This window comes from Pleurodeles waltl, chromosome 2_1 (genome assembly GCF_031143425.1).
Source record: "Pleurodeles waltl isolate 20211129_DDA chromosome 2_1, aPleWal1.hap1.20221129, whole genome shotgun sequence".
Classification (NCBI taxonomy): Eukaryota; Metazoa; Chordata; class Amphibia; order Caudata; family Salamandridae; genus Pleurodeles; species Pleurodeles waltl.
The window spans coordinates 196906782-196929652 of NC_090438.1; the positions used below are offsets into that span (position 1 = coordinate 196906782).

The 22871-nt window shown below is 43.1% G+C and overlaps 1 protein-coding gene across 1 annotated transcript in view; it reads right to left on the reverse strand.

The window, feature by feature from the left end:
* Nucleotides 1-22871, reverse strand: part of PASD1 (PAS domain containing repressor 1) — a 267352-nt gene that overhangs the window by 149011 nt on the left and 95470 nt on the right. The window contains exons 4-8 of the mRNA XM_069205967.1: nt 13173-13264; nt 12223-12312; nt 11083-11203; nt 6907-7020; nt 5682-5800 (exon numbers count right to left, since the gene is read on the reverse strand). Of these exons, the coding sequence (XP_069062068.1) occupies nt 5682-5800; nt 6907-7020; nt 11083-11203; nt 12223-12312; nt 13173-13264 (536 nt within the window). The remainder of the gene's footprint in view (nt 1-5681; nt 5801-6906; nt 7021-11082; nt 11204-12222; nt 12313-13172; nt 13265-22871) is intronic.

The window sequence follows — 22871 nt, forward strand, 5'->3', positions numbered from 1 at the left end:
CAAGGAAGGAGTATCTTTTGAAACAATAGAAGTAAAATGGGAGAAAAAGACAAGGAATCTTTAGCTTTCCTATTATACCTGAGAGAAATATAAATGTTTCTTACTTTGCTTACATGTTTCAGTTTGTAAACTCATTTTTGGTCTCCAATGAGAGTGGCCTTTTGGCCGAGGACGGCCACTCCGATGAGTTTTTTTTAAAGCATTTCTAGGTGATATATACTGCATATAGCGTGCTGTTTATGGTGTCAATGTGCTCATGAGATTTATATGTTGCATAGTAATGTCTGATGATAGTACATAGCCTATACCTAGCAACTTCCAGATAACATGAATGCAAATTTTTCTTCCTGATAAAGGCCTCAGTCTCAATGATGACATAACTTGCATATGCTTTGTCAACACCAGAGTCCAGCTATCTAAAGCTACAGGCTCTGGCTTTGGCTTTACTCCAGTACCCCGGCAATGGTCTACAGGAATACTATGCAGACCAACGAGCTAGAAAGGACTCGTACAATAAATGAGAATTTCGAAGCCACATACCCGAATTAGCAAAAAATGATTCGCCTTTGACAACAATAAATCACGTTTTCCAAATGCGGCAAGTCTCATCACCGGTCAAAATATATTTCCAGGATCCTGGCAATATTGAAGCCTTGAGCCACATTACCCAACTTTTCTTCACAACCAAAAGCATGCAGAACACCACTGATAATAGGTAAGCTACTCTAAGCACTCAACATCAGGCTGCCAGGTGCTACTTGCCCACTCTACTCCATTTGACATGCATCATTGTGCTTAACTGTATACATCCATATCTGGACTCCAATAAGGCAGTTGCTCAATAATATATGCACGTTGCCTCCTTTCGCAGCAGTCCACAAGTCTCTGTCCTTAAGGTTTTCATCACTAATCAAGTTCTGGAAACACACACTCACTATATACCTTTGTGCTGATGGCATTTGACTGTAAATCACCATCAAATATGTAAATACTACCCATCTTCTCCAAGCCTTCATCCAATAAAGTCCATATTGGTACCCTGAGAATTTAGACCTGTGTGTACCATTTAGGATCTGCACTGAGGGCTGAGACCTGTACTTTTGGCTGAGTTTGCATGTGTTTCTGGTGTAATAAACAAGTCATTTTTTTTTTAATCCTTGAGCATATGTAAATTTTTAACATTTTTATGATTTTGATTGGGCAGTGTTAGACCTGGCATCCTTGGCATGATTTTCCCTCTCTTTTTGCCCTTTGTGCTCCTGTTTTCTGACTTCGTTATTGCTTGCTTTTAGGATTCTGGTCACTTTACCACTGCTGAACGGTGCTAAAGTGCAGGTGCTCTGTACTCTAAACCACGGCTTATCCACCATTGGCATATTTAATTTACTTGTGAAGACCCTAGTTAAGTGCACTATAGGTGCCCAGGGTCTATAAATTAAAATCTATTAGTGGGCCTCAGCCTTGATTGTGCCACCCACTACAGTAGCCCTGCAAACATGTCTTAGGCCTGCCACTCAGAGCCCCTGTGTACAACTTTAAACTGCTATTTTACCCTGGCAAGTGTACCCACTTGCCAGGCCCAAACCTGCCTTTTAATACATATACGACACCCATAAGGTAGGCCCTGGTCAGTCCCGAGGGCAGGGTGCAGTGTATTTAAAAAGCTAGACATGTATTTTTAAGTTTAACTTGTCCAGGTAGTAAAAACTGCTAAATTCATTTTCCACTACTGCAAGCCCTGTCTCTCCCAATGTTAACATTGGGGTTACCTTGAAGTATTCTTTAAGTGTAACTTCCAATTGGGAAAAGGTAGGAATACAGAGATTGGTGTCTCTGGACTCACTATTTAAAATTACAACTCATGGTGAAGTCAGATTTTAAATTCAAGTCTGAAAATGCCACTTTTAGAAAGTTGTCATTTTCTTACTTTAACCATTCTGTGCCTCTGTCTGTCTCTGAACACACGTCTGGGGTTGATGACAGCTGAGCTTTGTGCATTCCCTCTAGACAGTCATGTACAGAGGGAGCTTGGATGTGATATTTGTATCCTGATGGCCCATCCCCTGTCTCATGGGTCTTCATGGGCTAGATGGCAGGGAGGAGCTGACACCTACACCTGAATAGGACTGTGCCTCTCCTCACACAAAGGGCTGCATAGCCCCTATAGAGTCTCTGGAGCCAGGGAAGGAAGGGACCTTGTGATTTTCAAAGGCCTCTTTTGAAGTCTCCCCCACTTCAAAGACACATTTTGGTATAAGTAGTGGACCCCACACCCTACCAAATCAGTTCATTTTTGGGTCCTGAGGAGACTCTGCAATGAAGAAGAGTTGTGCGGCCAGGATGGCCTGCTACTTTGCCACTTGCTTTGCTGTTTTGGCCTGCTGTATGCTAATGGGTGTGCTGCCAGGAGGGACTGCTACTTCTTGCAGTGAGGAAGGATTGAAACTGGCCTTCCACAACCTATTTAACCCAAGAACTCCAAAGGCTTGTTGGCTTGCTCCCTGTTGTTGAAGTTTCAGTGCCATCAAGAAATTCACCAGCTTCCCCACAATCATGGACGCCTCTATGTACCAGCCCTTACAACTTCCCTGATTGGCATGTGCCCTGCACACCATGCTGGGTTGTATTCAGGGCACACACCTCAACTCTGGGCTGCCCCCACCAGTGCTTATGACTTCCCGGTGGGCTCCCTGTAGCCGCTAACTGTGTTGCTGATGGAGAATGCGGTATTGGAGGAAACCCTCCTTCAGTGTGGCTCCTCTGCCCCAATGTTGCCAGAGCAATCAGAGTGACGCCACAACTCTCAATTGCTTGGGAAGGCCTCTGGATTGCTATAGCGTGGCTACCCCACCCTATATGTTGCCAAAGCAACCAGAGTGAATCCGCAGTGCCTAGACCGTGGAAAGTTACTGTGACTCTGTGACCGCACTGTGCTTTTGTGGGCAGCCGGAGCTGTGATCTCACGATCTCAAGGAACTGAGTGAGGTTTCCCATGTGCGAGCCAATCTAGGGACTTGTAGAGCATTGTATCCCAAGCTAACTCTCAGGAATTTGCTGAACGCTGTGAATCTAAGAAACAAACCATAAATACTTGAATAGGAGCACACAGGCGCTCCTACGTGTGCTGATTAGATATATGTTTTGAATACCTATATCTGAACAATATTTATTGGATTTAGTCATTTTGGTCTCATTCATGACAGATAAATAATCTTCATGTTTCTAAACCTGTGTGGTTACTTTAATCAAGTGTTGTACGAATACTTTACACATTGTCTCTTAGTCTATAAGTCAAGCCTGACTGCTCTGTGCCAAGCTACCAGAGGGCGAGCACAGGTTAATTTAGATTCCGTATCTGACTTACCCTGACTTGCATTGTGTTCGCTACTTGGACATGGTGCATACCTCTACCAACTAGAGACCCAGTTTCTAACAGGCACTATGCCATTTTATTTAATTTTCGTTGCTGATATCTGCAGCTCCTAGCGCCTCTAGTGGAGCTAAGTGGATCAAATGGTGAGCAAAGGCATGGCAAAATCCTTTCACTGGACTCTGTTTCTGAACAGCTGCACAATATTGTTTTAAGACAGGGATTGACATCTGCCTAGACTCTATTTGCTGCCTACTCCCATTTTGCCTTCCCAGTCCCCCACACATGGCTCTTCCTGAAAATCAGATAAAGACATAATTTGTAATGGGTGATGGACTCTCTGCCAAAGTAAAATTGCAACACTGGCTCCAGCTATTAACCTCACAAAAGTGGCAAGTTAACTTTGATAGGGAAGTTAAATGGTTGGCTGCAGATTTGAAAGTGTCCTTGACAGTGGAACAATCTAGTTATCGATGCCAGGTATTTTCTTTATGCAAAACAAGTTAGTTATAAGACATTTTCCACAAATATAATCCAGTATAAACAAGATTATGGAATCATCCTCATCACTAGTCTATTAAAATGAACAACCTTTCCCCAACCAACGCAGGGGGACAATGCTGAAGCTCTCCACAGAAACCAGGTCTCACACACACACTTTCAGGGGCATTATTCAAAGATGTATATACTGATGAGCCACACCCAACTTGCCCAGTGAGCTGAGGGTTTACTGGCAAGCCTGCCCTACTCACTATAGCTCAAACTCAAAATACCCCACCCCAGGAAGGAATGAAAACAAACCCAAATGTGTTTTTCTTAATTTGTATAGTGAAATTCCAGTTATGTGCACAACCTACAGAACAAAACTTTTAAAGAAATGCTATAAAGCATCACGTTTAAGAGGCCCACCTTCACCCTCACACATACTTCACTTCATTGACGCATAGATAACACTTTATGAAAAACTGCACAATAACAATAAATACTGAATTATTTGAGCAGAAAGGAACCAATTCCATATTCTGCATTGTTAGCTTGGTGCCTCTCTGATGTTTTTTTCACTATCTCACATTATTCTGTTACCAGTTTTCATAGTCTGCATTGCTTTCCTGGTGCCCCCACCCCCAAGGTATGTCTCAGTATCAGGCATTATTCTCCTACCCATCCTATACTCAGCATTGCTTTGCTAGTGCCCCCCCCCCCCCCATTCCGATGTGTGTCTCCATTATTTGCTTGCCAATATCATACCCTAAATTGCTTTCTTGGCTCCCCTTGAGGTATACCTCAGTATCATGCATTATTGCCTAACCAATTTCATACTGTGCATTGCATACTTGGTGCCTCCCTGTGGTATTTTTCAGTATTCTGCAGATTATTTTACAAATTGCATACTATGCATTGCTTTCTTGGTGCCCCCCACCGAGGTACGTCTCAGTATCCTGCAGTATTCTTTTACCAGTTACACACTCTGCTTTTCTTTCTTGGTGCCCTCCCTGAGGTATGTCTCGCTATAGTGCATTATTCTCTTACTAATTCCATACTCTGCATTGCTTTCTTGGTGCCCTCCCTGAGGTGTGTCTCGCTATACTGCATTATTCTCTTACTAATTCCATACTCTGCATTGCTTTCTTGGTGCCCTCCCTGAGGTGTGTCTCGCTATACTGCATTATTCTCTTACAAATTCCATACTCTGCATTGCTTTCTTGGTGCCCTCCCTGAGGTGTGTCTCGCTATACTGCATTATTCTCTTACTAATTCCATACTCTGCATTGCTTTCTTGGTGCCCTCCCTGAGGTATGTCTCGCTATACTGCATTATTCTCTTACTAATTCCATACTCTGCATTGCTTTCTTGGTGCCCTCCCTGAGGTATGTCTCGCTATACTGCATTATTCTCTTACTAATTCCATACTCTGCATTGCTTTCTTGGTGCCCTCCCTGAGGTATGACTCGCTATACTGCATTATTCTCTTACTAATTCCATACTCTGCATTGCTTTTTTGGTGCCCTCCCTGAGGTATGACTCGCTATACTGCATTATTCTCTTACTAATTTCATGTTCTGAATTGCCTTCTTGATTCTTTCCCCCTCTGAGGTATATATCATTGTCTTTCATCACCCTCGTTCTTCTGCAACATATCAGAAGCCCATAAAATGAAAAATTAAATAACTGATTAAATAAATGAAAATGACACACCCATAAAACTGTTTTGACATCAGTAACATAGCACACTAAATCAAAAAAAAAGACAAGTAAGCAATTGCATCTTTTTCTGCATCACATCGCATGCACGCAGCATGATTCGACCCACCTTCAAAAACTGTGGCGTTACAAGCCGAACAGTGGCTACAAGGCAAATTTGCTCCTCAGTGGCTGACCTGAATGCCCTTGCAATTGCAGACTCGAAGCCATTACATGAGGGTGTAGGCACTGGAAAGAAGAAAAAAAACACAAGAAATCATGATCACTGGTGCCACAAACATTGATTGGTTTCTGACTCTGAAAGCATAAACTTAGGATCATAGTACAGAAAATATATATTCCTTGTCCACCCAAGCGCCCCATGGCATTAAGGTGTGATAAACAAATGCCAGCATGGGTTCTTTCAATCACAGACCCAGAGTGCCCTGCTCTGTTTACTTAGCAAGAGATACCAGCAGACATCAATTCATAGGAGCGGAGCAGAAGGCTTGAGGTGAGTGAAATATAACAAACCGTGCTGGAACTCAAGATTGGTTCCTTAACTGCTGAGCTCTCAAGGCCTCCACAGCCTTATCAATTAGATACTAGATTGGACAAGCTTGTGCTGCGCGTCCAACCATTTGTACTGCGCACTGCACTCTCCAGGTTCCCCTTCACCTACGTCTTCCCACCGCAGTCTCGTTGGATTCCTCCCAGGTCCCCACAGACCGGCTCCCTTTGGAGGTCTTGAGTCAGGAGAGATTGTTACAAGTCTATATGTCTCTTTTCCAATGCAGGTGCGAATCCGACGCAGCAGGGTTCCCATGTTTATTGTCGGATATTTTCCTCTGCTTTTCTGTGATGCTGTGTAATAATTATGCAATGACAAATATATTTACCAGGTCATTTAGAACGGCTGCTCGGGCCTATTAGGAAGGGAGTTGCAGTTAGGATACCTGGTGATTACGCACGCAACCACAACCATGTCATACCTGGTGATGCTCCTGCACACTACGGGGGGGGGGTGACAGGGGGGGGTCAGTGGCATAAGGAAACATGAGAGGGGGGGCCTGCAAAGCTCCCTCTGGACCCAGTCAGGGGCCTGCAGAGTATAGCGCGGGGGCTGCGAGGGCCTTTGTTACGCCACTGGGGGAGTGGTAATAATGCATCTAAAATGGGCACACATAGCAAGAGCAAGCATGCGGCTACTGTGACTACCATGACAACTTTTCAAGCTCAGGATTTCCCTTTCCGAGTATAGCATATTTTTGCACGGATGAGTATGAAAAATGTAATTTCTGCAATATACACTTTCAGATACAGTCACAACTTATATGAAATAATGCCAAGCTTACCGTGTGTAAAGAACTTAAAGTCCACTACGAACTTGACATATTCATACGTTGGTGGCTCGTTGGGATCTAGGCTTCCTCTTGCTAAATGACAACAGAACTCTATTTGTTTTTCAGCTGAAAAAAAACCACAGAGAAATGATGTCAATGTTATGAAATAGATTTGGTTTTCTTCTGTGGATAAGGTAGTCTTGTCAAAATCTTACCTCGTTCGCTCCAGTGAAAGTCAACAGACCTACAACCCGATACACTAAAACTTGGGTGCAAAACAGTCTGTGATTTCACTCACTGACTGTTTAGAACCCGACTTTTACTTTGCATAGCAATGGATGTAATACTCCGTGGTAGTCCCAAGCTGCCGTACTGTAGCAGGAGCAGAACTCCAGCGACATTCTTTAGGCAGATTCTGATGGCAATTCCCGTCGAATCCGTTGCAATTGAAAGGATGGGGGCCTGTGAGGGACACCACCTCTCTTACCCTCCCTTTACATTTGCAGAAAGCCTACATTTGTTTGTTCTAGCATCTGTTTCTCAAAGGGGCAGGAGTGGAAATAAAAATATTAAATAGACGTTTTGAGAACACAGTTGGAAATAGTATGCTGTCTGGTCCCTCTAGTACATAAACAGTGGAAGATGTCTCTCAGGGTCAGCTTCCACTTTGCAAAGGGATACCATCTCCTTTTGAGTGTCAGCATCCAATCAGTTTGCCACATCAATTGATGTCACAACCAATTGATACATGGCATTGTCATCTGGAAGGAGGGTAGCCAAGCCCCTTTCAAGCATCTCCTCCTTACAAAACCAGTAAGACAGAAAAAGCACATTTGGAGTCAAAAAACGTTTCCGACTCATGATGTGTCTTTGGTGGTCTTGTGGTTTTGTAGTCACCAAGTCTGTGACCACAACACCACATCGGCCCGACTTCTTCAAACAAGTCATGCTGCTCTCCAAGTTTAGACATAAGTATTATTGAACAACTTTACACACCTCTCTGGGGGACCAGAACAGAGCATTGGTGTTTGGCCTAACCGTGTATGTGTAGATTGTCTGAATTGTGTAAAATGCACCGGAATAAGCTAAGCGTTACTTTAATTTTATTAGACATTGGTGTATTATTTGTTTTAATCCATTTGAAATATTTCACCCGCTTTAAAAAGGCGATGTTGGAATCAGTTCATCGATGTTTACATTGGAAAACTACGCATCATAGATTTCTGCCTAAAGGAGCACAAATTTCCAACATTGGGGATATACAAAGAAATATGTTGCCATATGCATGGAAACCTAGACAATTCATAGATTCTATGCTTGTTCCTCCCATACTATATTTATGCAGAATTAAGTGTGATGGATTTGTTGAATTTATTATGCCAACAACTGTTTTCCTATTTTTGCCACACGGAACAGGCACAATTATCCTTTCATTTTGCAGAAGCATTTTATGTACATTTCCTGGGTGGGTTGTGATAAGAAATGTGTTTGTGAATATGTGCAAACTTATATGTTAATATAAATTATGATTGAGAAAAAAAAAAAAAGTCTAGCCCAACCCTCAGTATTGCAGACAATCCACAGGAACTAGTTTCAGAACACTAAGGTGCACCAGCTACAATTCCTTTGAGCATCTACGTCCAACTTAGGGGCACCAAATGTTTGAATCGAGTAGCTCTACTTTTAGAAGTCTGTTTGTAAATACTATGAAAGTTATGGCTGTTTAAATTTGCATTGTTCCCTTCTGATGCAGCCCATGGAAAGATCTTCTTTCCCACCTCTAAGGTTAATTTATAACCGTAGACAAAGAGGAACATCTTGTAGCTTTTTCACAGTCATAACTTCTCTGCCTTTAAAAATTGACAGTGTCTGATTGCTGGTCAAGATCTAGGATTTATGGGCTCAGTTGCCACCTATTCTGCTTACAAGTCACACTTGGCACTGAGCTCTATTTTTTGAGCTGGAAGTATCTGTACTACCTCAAATAGGGATGTACATGTGCCCCTTGTAAAGCATGATCCTGATCCTCAAAGGTAAGTTTGCCTGGGTAGATCAACTCATGTGTAGTGGTGTAAATCTCCACTTTTTTGCTAGTCAGCATTTTCAAGTGGAAAGTTACACTGAAGTCTAAACTTAGAGAGTTAATCCCCTCAAATGAGGAGATAGAGACTCCTTACTGGATTTACTAATGTTAAGTTACTATTAGTAACTACCCACCTAATGTGGAGATCTATATCACAGGGGTGGAGATCTCCTTATAGAAAAATATATTTTGTACTAAAGTTTATTTTTAATTAAAAACAAACAAAAAAAAATATATATATATATATTTAAATTATAAATATATGTATATATATATATATAGACCTAAAGTAAAAATGTAAACTATTTTTAAGCAAATAATCATAACCTAGAACTACGTAAAAAAAGAGATAGATCACACTGCCACCTAAATCCAATGTTGTTTTAGTTTGTAAATATATTTAAATATATTATTTAATTATTTGAATATGATTTTTTTGTCCATCGATTTAATATTAAAATCACCCACCACCCTCACTTACGATATTATTTTAATTTTATTTGTACCAAATGTGCGTTTAAGTTATATATGTATAGATATGTATCCAACACAAACTCCATAGGTGTGACCCTGACCCTAATTGGGAAGCTGGAATGTGCAGGAACAGAAACCCTCTATAAATTACCACACTTTAATCCTCTTGGAAAAAGGACACCAAGGGCCAGATGCTGGTGAAACTGTGGTTTAATTATGAAAAATTACAGGCACACAGACCCAAAGTGTTTCAGCTTGTCCCTGCGAGCCTTCATCACAGATGGGAGCTATTTTAGAAAACAGTGTGTTTCACAATGTGAATGTGTAGGCATTCAAAACAAACATTACACTTTTACAGTCTATCTTCTGATAGCGAGGTATTTAGAACTCTAAACCAAGTGCTAGATAATAATTCTGTTTTGTTTAAGTTTTAATTTAATTTTAACATGAATCCATAACATTAACTTATCAATTAAAAGATCTTTGGAATTAATAGTGCCAAAACAGTCCCTCCAATACCACTAACCTCACACACCCACTGGAACATGAATAGATTGTTTGCCTGTAGACTAAATATCAAATTGAATATGGACTCAGATATCAATGATTATTTATAAATGGGTAGAGCAGTCATGAAAGATAATTTGATAATAGAAGGTGCCATACACACACACACACACACACACACACACATATATATATATATATATATATATATATATATATATATGTATACACACACATGCATATGTATATATGTGTGTGTGTGTGCAATTTAATTTACATTAGTTCGTACAGGGTGTTAGTTTTATAGCTTGGCTCCATTTTCTTCTATGGGGGTGTGTTGCAGTACCAGTGGCTTGCATGTGTGGTGCTTGACTTACACTAAGGCTGGTAGTATATTTAAGTCTGTTTTGTCACTGTTAGAGATGTAGTAGAATTAGAAGTGTTTTTGTGAATTGTTATTGACTTACTCTTCTGTTGGTGTGCATTTTGTATTTGGATGTCCCTGCCTAAATCCCTCCATAAATTATCCAGAGCCCCTCCCATTTTGTAGTAATTATTCCACATTTTCCCACCACTCCCACCGCCCCCCCCATTTACTACTAAAATGTGGACTTAAGTGGGTGGACATCTCAGCCTCCGGGGTGGAACTCTCTGCAAGTAAAAGTTAGGAGAGGAGGAGATGGAGTACGCAAGTCACGGGCATGTGAATTGCATTTTGTAATACATGAAGTAGTACTACTGGAGTAATACTTTACATACGCTAAAATGCCCTTTATGAATTGAACCCAATAAGAATTTCAAAAACAGATTAAACTGTATGTTAGTTTAGTCCAAAAGGCAAAAAATTTTATTGGACTAACAAAACATAAGAACCACATCTCCTATCAGTCCTTTGTCAATGATAAGAAAAATCTGTAGTCTGTCAAACAACTTCTTTCCATTTTTCCCTGCATTGATATTTTTCATGGAAAGGTTTCTTATCTGCATATTCATTTGTTAATTTGCGCTTTTACGTTCTTTGGCTAAGATCTAGAGGAAACTCCCAGAAAGGAGGACTCAATCGCGATTATCATTCTTATCCCTTACAACCATCCACATGCAAGGAGAAGAGTTAGAGTACTTACTGTTGAGAAAGTCCGTAGTAGCGGGGTCTGTAACAAACATGTGTGGGGCAAGCAGCTTATATACTTCTCCCTGCTCCCGCTCAGGCAGAAAGTTTAAAATATTTTGGTCCACCAAATCTGACTGGTACAAAAGAATGCTTGTTATGTTCAGTGACATACAAATATGTACATTTCAACATAATTATTAGAATGTTCTACTGTAATATTAAACAGTGACTTTCATACAGAACGATTGCCACATAATGAACTGAGGTCACATTTTGGTTAGTTATAACAAAGACATAAGATAATGTCAAGTTGTAAGGTAAGGGAACCTTTCATTACAACCTTTAGTCAAACATTTAGCTTGGTCTCAATCAATGTTTTGCAGACTGAAGTTCAGTTTAGGTGAACAGATTGCAAATTCAGAGATCCTGATTCACAGAACCACAGGTTTTCATCATTTCAGCATGCAGAGCTTTGGGCCTGATTTAGAGTTTAGCAGAGGGGTGACTCCATCACAAATGTGATTGATATCTCATACGCCATGCTGTTACAAGTTCCATAGACTAAAACGGAATTCTAATACAGTGGACGGGATATTCCTCCGGTTTGTGATGGAGTAATCTCCTCCACCAAACTCTAAGTCACGCCCTTTGTATTTGATTTTGTATTTTCTGTCCTTATTTTGCCTTATCCTAATCAATATCTCTTCAATAAAATAAGCTACACATGTTCTAAAATACATTTTGTAAATGCCAGCATGTCTTTGAAAGCTACCAACATTGGGGGACAGGCTCATTCCGCCAGAAAGATAGATTTTAAGCATCACACTCATTCTTGGAATGGTATTTTCATATATTTCTATAATATCAAAGTACTTATATAAAAAAACACCAATTTAAAGGGATTTTAACCATTAGTAGTTTCCAAAATTCTATTATACTGTCGAATTATTTTGCTTATGTCCAATGAGAATCAAACATCTAACACTAGCATTATTTTGCCTGTGTAGAAAGTGTAACCAGAAAATGACAACATAGTGAGCATTTTTTTGCACATTATGTTTTTCCACATTATTAACACGCAAATTTTGCTTACAAGATAAGTTTCTGGGTATGCAACGACTTTTTTTTTTAGAAAAATGCTGGTATCACTTACCGGTAAATGCCCAAGAAGGGAAGAGATGCTATCCGATACATAAATAATAATTCCATCAGTGGTAAGTGCAATAAGAAAACCGTCAAGTGCCTAATGAAGGAAAGCAGATAATAAGTGTGTGTCCTGCATTTGAACATAGAAGCACATTTTAGACATGCTAAGCTGTAACTTTACTCACTGCATTAAAATAAATCCTGTTTTACATTGAACAGTCAGAGCTTCTTAAAAAGTTAATACATAGAAAGGGCTAAAGGAGGTTAAACAGAGTATCACAGATGCCCCCTCCACCCAAACTAGATGAAGACTACTCACATTTGCCAAACTGTAAATGGGCCTTTAATGTTTATTTTGGGGATGTATATTTGCATTGTCGTCGTTTTACCCAAATTCTAGGGGACCCGGAAGTGACATCACGTGCCCTTAACTCCCCTGCCCTTGCCTCTTAGTAGTATCATTGTCTGTGCACAGGTTTTTGTGTGCCTGCCCCTCCTAATTCACTCCTACAATGACCTGCTCTTGCAGAACATTCTTGCTAGGCCTGCCAGGTCCCACATCAGTACGTTGGTGTCCAAATTCCTTCGTGAATGAAGAATTCTAATTAGATGCTGAAAGCTATTGTTTGCAGGTGTTAAAAGTTTGTTGGCATCTGACTATAGATCTCTAAGAAGATCCCCAGTCTATTTCTACATCCTCACTGGTCACCACTGAAAGATGGAGGAACACTTTTTGTAAACGAAAAATCGCCATCAATGATAAACTATGAGGAGAAGACAACAATAGGAACCCAAAGGGCATGAGGGTGAAAAATAAATCTTATCAAAATTTGTGGTATAGTGGACGTAAAAATACATAAATGAATAACTAGGTAAGGTTTTCCCAAGTAAATAATGATGCAAAGGATAGTCTCCTGACTCTTTCTGCAAACATTGTTCTTCCTCCATGCTTCTTACCTCCAGCATCAGCTGCGTGAACTCCTCATTACTAAGGAATGAAGGCTTCCAGTCCTGGCGAATTTCACAGGCTTCGGATTGTGCTGTAATTTCTGGAAGAAGAAGCAGGCACATAAGGTCGCTGTTTTATAGGAATTGCTCTAGACCAGAGAATAAACAGGCATTCCTTGAGGACTGAATTCCAAAGATCGGGAGCTGTCACAACACGCAACTCACTTAAAATAAATTTCCAGGAAGCGGGGAACACAGGATTGCTTGCAGCATTTTTCCAGTTGAAAAGCTCTGTATCTTATTTAATTTGCCTGTTACCAACTCATTAATTATTTTATTTTTGTCATCCTAAGAACACGCCAATACACTCTTTCCCAACATGTGAAGAAGAGGCACTCAGTCTGGCCATCATCACTGGGAGGCCACAGAATGAGCACCCGTTTACCAGCGGAGCAGATTCCACAGAAACCTGTTTACAAGGGATAAAAAAATATTTGCACATTTTTGCCCTCAGCCCAATGGCATGTGTGTGTGCTCAGTCATACATACTAGGGAGAAACACCATCCCAATTTGCTAGAAGCACATGTTGGTTCTACATTTCATTTGGTAACGAATTGTGATAGTTTGTCTATTCCACTAGTTCTCAGCTGGTGTTATGATTTAGAAATTGTATTACATTTTCAGATTGTTCGAAATATGAATTAAACTATATTAATTAAAAAATGCTATCAGTGAATTTTACAGATTGCAGCAGAATATACATCCGCCATTTCCTTTAGCTGGGCAGATTGTGCAGGCACCAGTGTCCTGGCCTGATCAGTGGATTTACAGATTACAGTGAATGTTTAGTAATGGTGTGTGGCAACGTTGTTGCCCTGAGACACTGGCCAATACATTCTATCAGATCTAAACAAAGCCTATAGGAATCCATTGTATGATTGAACATCTGGAGAGGTTGCCTACATAGGCTATCTTTTGCGTAATTGCTACACCTTCTTGCTGTAGTCCCAGAACAATACCTGAGATACCTTTCGACAAGCACTGATCTGCTGTTTTACTCCATTATTTCTATGGTCGGGCTTGATAGCATAGCTGTTTCATGATAATTCTGTGAGAATCACCAGGAGAGGTGCTTTGCTCCACCCACATTTTGACAACCAGTAGTGCACATCTTGATGGGGCAGAAGTTGTGTGCTTCTACAAAAAACTGCTTGCTGTTGGAAAATGGGTTATTGGTAGGGCAGGTAGGTACCTACACCTAGCAACAAGCCACAAACCTCCACAAAAGTACAGTTAGGTCTCAGTAAATTAATCCCAGCTCTACCCTTGGTAGCTTGGCATCGAGCGTCAAGGCTTAACTTAGGAGACAAAGTGTAAAGCATTCAAATATCACACAACAGTAATTAAATAAAACACAGGAAACAGTTTAAAAATCCAAAACCAATTTATAAAAATAGCTTATATTTTTATCTTTAAAATGACACAAAAACGATTAAAATCGGTTCAGGGGAACCGGAGATATGAATTTTTAAAGTATTATTATTTTCTAGCGCATAGAAACAAAAAGCGCCAATCGGGTCATCTGGTTGCACCAGGACCGGGACAAAGTCAAACTTTCAGGCCGACCGCGATGGAGCCCTGCTCGGCTACAGGTCGCGGGAGGCCTCGGTTAAAAAGTTACCTTCTGACTTAGTCTTTATTTTGAAGTTTTTCTTCACCGGGACGAACCTGCCAGTTGGATCCGACCTCCTGGAGCCCTTGTCCGGATACGCGAAGTCGGTTTCCTCGGTGGTGATTTCTACCTTCGGACTTAGTCGTTTTTTCGAGATGAAAATCCTTCGACCGGGGTAAACCTGGATCTTGATCCGACGTCCGTGGAGCCCTTCTCGGATACGATGGCTGGAAGGTCCCGGTCAACTTTTTACGTTCGGACTTAGTCTCTTTTTCGGATGTTTTTCTTGACCGGGACGAACCACGAAGTCAGGCCGGGTCGCGGTTGAGGCAAGCCGGCTAGGATTTCCGCGTCGAGTCGGTCACTTTATGGAGCTTTTTTCTAAAATTTCTCCAATCTTTTCCAAACTTCTGGGGCTTCACCCAGATGTTCTTTTAAGGTTCTTTTGGGGTCCACAGCTCACCCCAAGGGTCCAGAAGTTCTGTGATGGTCCTTGGGAAGTGCGGACTTCAACTCCCAGAGTGCACCTGGCGCAAACTCCTTTTTGGCCACTGGGCAGTGGTCAGCTGGTCACTTTTTCAGGAGTTGGTGCAGGGGACTCTGGTTAGCAATTTTTCACCTGTAGCAAACAGGGAGTCCCTCCTTGAACCAGTGGAAGCCAGGCAAAGTCCTTCTTGTGGTGAAGCCCAAGTGTGCAGCTGGTGCAGTCTTTCTGAGTGCAGGGTCCAGGTGCAGGCCAGGGGTCCAGCAGGGCAGTCCTTCTTCTCCTTGTAGTTCTTTCTTCTTGAAATTTGGTGGGGATCTGAGGCGTGGGTGCAGGTCTGCCAGTTTTATCCTTGCTCCTGGGTGAAAAGCAGGGGGGGCCCTGGTTCTCCAATCAGGGACAGGGTCGTCCCCCTGTGATGACCACTTCCTGGGAAGTGTGGCAAAAATCCATCCCAGAAGGCAACAGTCTCTAAAAATCCAAAATGGATGAATCTGATTTTTGGAGGAGAGATCTGGCTGAGCCCACCCACTGGTGTGGCTAAAAATCATAAACACACCCCTCTCCTGCCCTCTCCTAATCTAATCAAGGGGGCACCTAGCTGTCTGGGGTTGCAGGATGTGGGGGTGTTGCTGGGTGCTCCAGATGTCCTTCTCTGCCTTTGAAGACCAGTTTGGCAGCCCTCCCCCTTCCTGCCTCACCATCTGCTGAGGGGAGATTCTCTCCCCCAAGCACATTCCTTTGTGTGAAGTCAGGCCACTTCACACCTCATTAAAGTAGCCTGGCAGAAGCTGCTGCAGGCTGGCCAATCAGAGCACAGCAGCAAAAACAATGCAGAGCTGAAATTGGCAACTTTTTAGGTAAAGTCTAAACTTTTTACCTGCACTAGTTATATTAAATCCAACAACTGGAAGTTGTGGGATTTATTATAACAATCAATTTGATACCAAATTCTTGGTATGTAACATTTAAGGAGACTTTAAAATTTAAAATAAAGTCTGCCCATTCTAGCCTATGAAGGCCATTTACTTCAATGAGGGAAAAACGAATTTGGCTGTTTTTACCTCACCAGGGCTTATAAATCTATTTTTATAAAATCCCTGCTTATAGTTACATGGCACCCTGCCCTAGGGGCACATAGGGCACACCTTAGGGGTGACTTATATGTAAAAATAAGGTAGTTTAAGACTTTGGAAGTACCTTTAATTCCAAAGTCGAATTTGCATATAACTTTAATTTAAAAGCAGCCAGCAAGGCAGGCTTGCTTTTAAAATGACACTGGGCACCTCAGCAATGCACCTAGGTGTGCACCACCTATGCTGTGGTCCCTAAACCTACATGCCCTACCATATACTAGGGACTTATAGGTAGGTTAACTTAGCCAATTATAATTAGCCTAATTTGCATATCCATTTTACACAGAGCACAGGCCCTGGGACTGGTTAGCAGTACCCAGGGCACCATCAGAGTCAGGAAAACACCAGCATAAAGTGGAAAATGGGGGCAAAAAGTTAGGGGGCCTCTGCAATCAGCCCCAGTTTCTCACACAACCCCCCCCCAGCCCACACGCCCAGGAGACTCAGCCCACCCTGGGAGAGTCTTCCTGGCTTGTTAGGCGAGGAAGACAGTGAAGAAAACTGGCTGTCCCTTTGCAGGGCCTACTCTGCCTTATATCCTCCTGTCAGGGTCACTCCCTCTGGGTAGTGAAGCCATCCCAACAGTAAAAGGACCCAACCCAAACTGAAACTTCCCTCTAGGGGGGTCTTCCTCCTCTCTCTCTGCCAACTTGGGTAGTGAGGTGCCCACCTCCCCTACTCCTAACTTTGCTAGGGCAACACCTAGCTTACCCAAAGAGGTCACCCAACACTTGAGCAACCCCACCATGACCAATAGGGTCAGGGGGCCTACTTTGCTATTGGCCCTGGGGTCTGCCTCCCAGGCCAAGTACAGTGCTGCCAGGAAGGCTAGCACCCAGCAGAGGCTACTGACAGCTGTCAGTACCCAGAACCACACCCTAAGCTCTCCACTGACAGGTGGCTGAGCTGCTTTAGGGGCATCTTTGGGGTCCTGGTACCCCTCTTGCTGTCTAGAGTGGGGGGCTACCACCTCCTGTGGCAGACACCCTCCTTCCACTCTCCCTTCTGTCAGTGCAGGGGCAACACCTTGCATCTGGACAGCTGCCTGACTACTCAGGACTTCCTTGGGGTCAGGTGAGGCCTCACCAGTGCCAACTCTGGGCTCCCCCCCTACTGGGGCAGAATGCCTTTGGCTCCTTGGAACTCTCTTTAAGAGTGGCCTACCCTTCCTTTTCTTCTTTCCTTTTCTTGGGGACCCGTGTCTCCTAACTGTAGGGACTGACTCCCCAGGACTTTGGGTAGGGTGGGCGCCCTGGGCGACCACCCCATCTGTGACCAGACTCACCTCTGGGAGGTCATTGCCCAGGATACAATCTAGGGGAAGGTCAGCACTGACTACCACCCTAATCCAGTCAAGGATACCCTCCCTCTCTAGGGGCACTATGGCTACAGGTTTGGAGGTGACCTCCCCTGTGGCTATCCTGACTTTCTTTGTCTTTCCTGGGACATACATGTCTGGGGTCACTAACCGGTCACTCACTATAGTGTGACTGGCACAGGTGTCTCTCAGGCCAGTGGTAGGGATCCCATTCACTTGAATGTGGTGGAAGTGCCTACTCCCGCCCTCAGGGATCACCAGCTTACCATCTGGTCCTGTCTCCCAGCACAATGCTAGGAGGACTTCATCATCTGAGGAATCCTCCTCTATGGCTACACTGGACAGCCCAGTGCTAACCACTTTCTTTGGACAGGCTGCATCTCCTCTGAAGTGACCTGTCTGCTGACAGTCAAAGCAAGCCCTACTGTCCAAGAGCTTTTTTAACCCTGGGTCTTCCTGTCTCTGCATGTCAGATTGGGAGTGGGATTTACTCTCCTCCTTCTTAGGGTTCTGGGGTACAGAGGGAGTCTCTGTGGTGGGCTTACCACCTCCCTCCTTAGGTTTTTGGGGACCTGTCCCCCCCTTCTTGGAGTCTCCCCCCTGGGACTTGACAACCACCCTGGTTCTCAACCACTCATCAGCTGCCTCCCCTAGCTCTCTAGGGTTGGTCAGCTTAGAGTCCACTAGATGCTGGCGTTACCTTTCTTGGATACAATTGGTCAAGATGTGCTCTCTCATGATCAGATTGTATAACCCCTCATAAGTATTTACTTTGTTGCCAATAATCCAGCCCTCTAGTGCCTTTAGTGAGGTGTCCACAAAGTCAACCCAAGACTGGGTACTGACCTTCTGGGTGTCCCTGAACTTCATTCTATATTGCTCTGGGGTCAGACCAAACTTCTTGACTAAGCACCTCTTCATACTAGGGTATGAATCTGCCTCCTCCCCCCTTAAGGTCAGAAGCCTATCCCTCCCTGAGTTGGGGACCAACTCCCACAAAAGGGAACCCCAGTATTGAGGCCTAACCCTTCTCATTTGGAGTGCCCTCTCAAAGGCCCCTAGCCACTTATCTATGTCATCCCCCTCTACATAAGCAGGAACCACCCCCTTGGGTAATCTGGGGCAAACTCCCCCACCCATGGACACCTCAGCTTCTTTATCGCTGCTTCCATCTTTTTTTTCTTTGCTTGCCCACTTTTTCTTTTCTAGGGCAAGCTTATCTGCTTCCAAAGCTATGTAGGCTAGCTGGGCTTCCAGCTCTCTTTCCCTGATGGATGGGTTCTCTCCTCCTGAAAGGACCCTCTTCCTACCACTAGCTTTGGGTCTGCCCCTAGTGACTGTATCCAGTGAGGACCGTTCCTCCTCTTCCTCACTTGGGGTCTGATGCCTTCCCTCCCCTGAGTGGTTAGAGTTAGCATCTTCCTCTTTTTCTTCCTCCTCTGGAGCTTCCTCTGTCTCTACCTCTTGTGCCTCAGCCCATGCTGTCAGGGATTTAATCAGGATTTGCTTCCTGAGATCAGGGGTTGCAGGCAACCCCCTCTCAATACACAACCCCCTAAGCTGGACTACTGTCAGTGTGGGTAGGCTAGCCAGATCAAGCTCCATGGTTCCCTAGTTTTGTGTCAACAAAAACTTTTTGCAAAAATTGGAAACAAGAATTTAGAAAAATTACAAAAATTCAATAATTGAAATTAATCCAAATTAATTTTTTTTTTTTAAAAATTTAAAATTAAAAATTAAAAACAATTTTTGCACTAGGACAATTTAAAGGATTTTTAATTTGTTTTATCTAAAACTGTAATGTGATATTGAACACAAGTACAGGATCCCGTCGCTGCTTCCAATTATGTTGGAAAATGGGTTATTGGTAGGGCAGGTAGGTACCTACACCTAGCAACAAGCCACAAACCTCCACAAAAGTACAGTTAGGTCTCAGTAAATTAATCCCAGCTCTACCCTTGGTAGCTTGGCATCGAGCGTCAAGGCTTAACTTAGGAGACAAAGTGTAAAGCATTCAAATATCACACAACAGTAATTAAATAAAACACAGGAAACAGTTTAAAAATCCAAAACCAATTTATAAAAATAGCTTATATTTTTATCTTTAAAATGACACAAAAACGATTAAAATCGGTTCAGGGGAACCGGAGATATGAATTTTTAAAGTATTATTATTTTCTAGCGCATAGAAACAAAAAGCGCCAATCGGGTCATCTGGTTGCACCAGGACCGGGACAAAGTCAAACTTTCAGGCCGACCGCGATGGAGCCCTGCTCGGCTACAGGTCGCGGGAGGCCTCGGTTAAAAAGTTACCTTCTGACTTAGTCTTTATTTTGAAGTTTTTCTTCACCGGGACGAACCTGCCAGTTGGATCCGACCTCCTGGAGCCCTTGTCCGGATACGCGAAGTCGGTTTCCTCGGTGGTGATTTCTACCTTCGGACTTAGTCGTTTTTTCGAGATGAAAATCCTTCGACCGGGGTAAACCTGGATCTTGATCCGACGTCCGTGGAGCCCTTCTCGGATACGATGGCTGGAAGGTCCCGGTCAACTTTTTACGTTCGGACTTAGTCTCTTTTTCGGATGTTTTTCTTGACCGGGACGAACCACGAAGTCAGGCCGGGTCGCGGTTGAGGCAAGCCGGCTAGGATTTCCGCGTCGAGTCGGTCACTTTATGGAGCTTTTTTCTAAAATTTCTCCAATCTTTTCCAAACTTCTGGGGCTTCACCCAGATGTTCTTTTAAGGTTCTTTTGGGGTCCACAGCTCACCCCAAGGGTCCAGAAGTTCTGTGATGGTCCTTGGGAAGTGCGGACTTCAACTCCCAGAGTGCACCTGGCGCAAACTCCTTTTTGGCCACTGGGCAGTGGTCAGCTGGTCACTTTTTCAGGAGTTGGTGCAGGGGACTCTGGTTAGCAATTTTTCACCTGTAGCAAACAGGGAGTCCCTCCTTGAACCAGTGGAAGCCAGGCAAAGTCCTTCTTGTGGTGAAGCCCAAGTGTGCAGCTGGTGCAGTCTTTCTGAGTGCAGGGTCCAGGTGCAGGCCAGGGGTCCAGCAGGGCAGTCCTTCTTCTCCTTGTAGTTCTTTCTTCTTGAAATTTGGTGGGGATCTGAGGCGTGGGTGCAGGTCTGCCAGTTTTATCCTTGCTCCTGGGTGAAAAGCAGGGGGGGCCCTGGTTCTCCAATCAGGGACAGGGTCGTCCCCCTGTGATGACCACTTCCTGGGAAGTGTGGCAAAAATCCATCCCAGAAGGCAACAGTCTCTAAAAATCCAAAATGGATGAATCTGATTTTTGGAGGAGAGATCTGGCTGAGCCCACCCACTGGTGTGGCTAAAAATCATAAACACACCCCTCTCCTGCCCTCTCCTAATCTAATCAAGGGGGCACCTAGCTGTCTGGGGTTGCAGGATGTGGGGGTGTTGCTGGGTGCTCCAGATGTCCTTCTCTGCCTTTGAAGACCAGTTTGGCAGCCCTCCCCCTTCCTGCCTCACCATCTGCTGAGGGGAGATTCTCTCCCCCAAGCACATTCCTTTGTGTGAAGTCAGGCCACTTCACACCTCATTAAAGTAGCCTGGCAGAAGCTGCTGCAGGCTGGCCAATCAGAGCACAGCAGCAAAAACAATGCAGAGCTGAAATTGGCAACTTTTTAGGTAAAGTCTAAACTTTTTACCTGCACTAGTTATATTAAATCCAACAACTGGAAGTTGTGGGATTTATTATAACAATCAATTTGATACCAAATTCTTGGTATGTAACATTTAAGGAGACTTTAAAATTTAAAATAAAGTCTGCCCATTCTAGCCTATGAAGGCCATTTACTTCAATGAGGGAAAAACGAATTTGGCTGTTTTTACCTCACCAGGGCTTATAAATCTATTTTTATAAAATCCCTGCTTATAGTTACATGACACCCTGCCCTAGGGGCACATAGGGCACACCTTAGGGGTGACTTATATGTAAAAATAAGGTAGTTTAAGACTTTGGAAGTACCTTTAATTCCAAAGTCGAATTTGCATATAACTTTAATTTAAAAGCAGCCAGCAAGGCAGGCTTGCTTTTAAAATGACACTGGGCACCTCAGCAATGCACCTAGGTGTGCACCACCTATGCTGTGGTCCCTAAACCTACATGCCCTACCATATACTAGGGACTTATAGGTAGGTTAACTTAGCCAATTATAATTAGCCTAATTTGCATATCCATTTTACACAGAGCACAGGCCCTGGGACTGGTTAGCAGTACCCAGGGCACCATCAGAGTCAGGAAAACACCAGCATAAAGTGGAAAATGGGGGCAAAAAGTTAGGGGGCCTCTGCAATCAGCCCCAGTTTCTCACACTTGCCCTCCACACGTCTGTGATCATTTTATTTATCCAGATGTCAGAGCCTGAAGTTCCAGGGGCACACACATACACACAACATTGTAATGCTATTCAAGTGTCTTCGATAACTAGATAATGTATGGTGTTTTTCTCTTGCTGCAGCACAGGGAGCCATTAATCTGCATGGATTTTTAGGTCTGGTGTGACAGTGCAACAGTCACTTGACCTTTTAACCTACACCAATATTATTCTACTTTTTTTGCTTTCACACAAATACATATCCATTCCCATGCCATTGACCGGTAATGCTTCGTATTATCATACGTCTTTAAAGCCAGAACTCCTGGCCTTTGCCAATGTTTGTTTGCGTAATTCAACTATTCATGTAATAGAAGTATGTCTGCGTGTACAGCAGATCATGGCAAGGTTTTGAATCTTCTTCTAATTCTAGTGTGGCTTTGGATCCAGTTGCTGCTGGTAGCTCTTACACATGTATTTCATTTGCTGCACAATAGGATGCACACACCAAATGTGGCAAATAAAATTCTCATCGTGCTAAAATGAACTCAAATTGAAAACAAATATTTTCAACTCTTTGCTACACTAGAAATCAGGTTGCTCTGTTGAAGTATAAGCACGGTATTACTGTGTTCTCTCTTCACAAGTTCAGGCAAATTAAATGTGTTGTTATTCAGCAATGGTTTCCCATAGTGGGAACTCTGATGCCTGGGTAATTGGCCCTTCATAATCTTTTTGTTCTTTAGTGTAAGGACACACC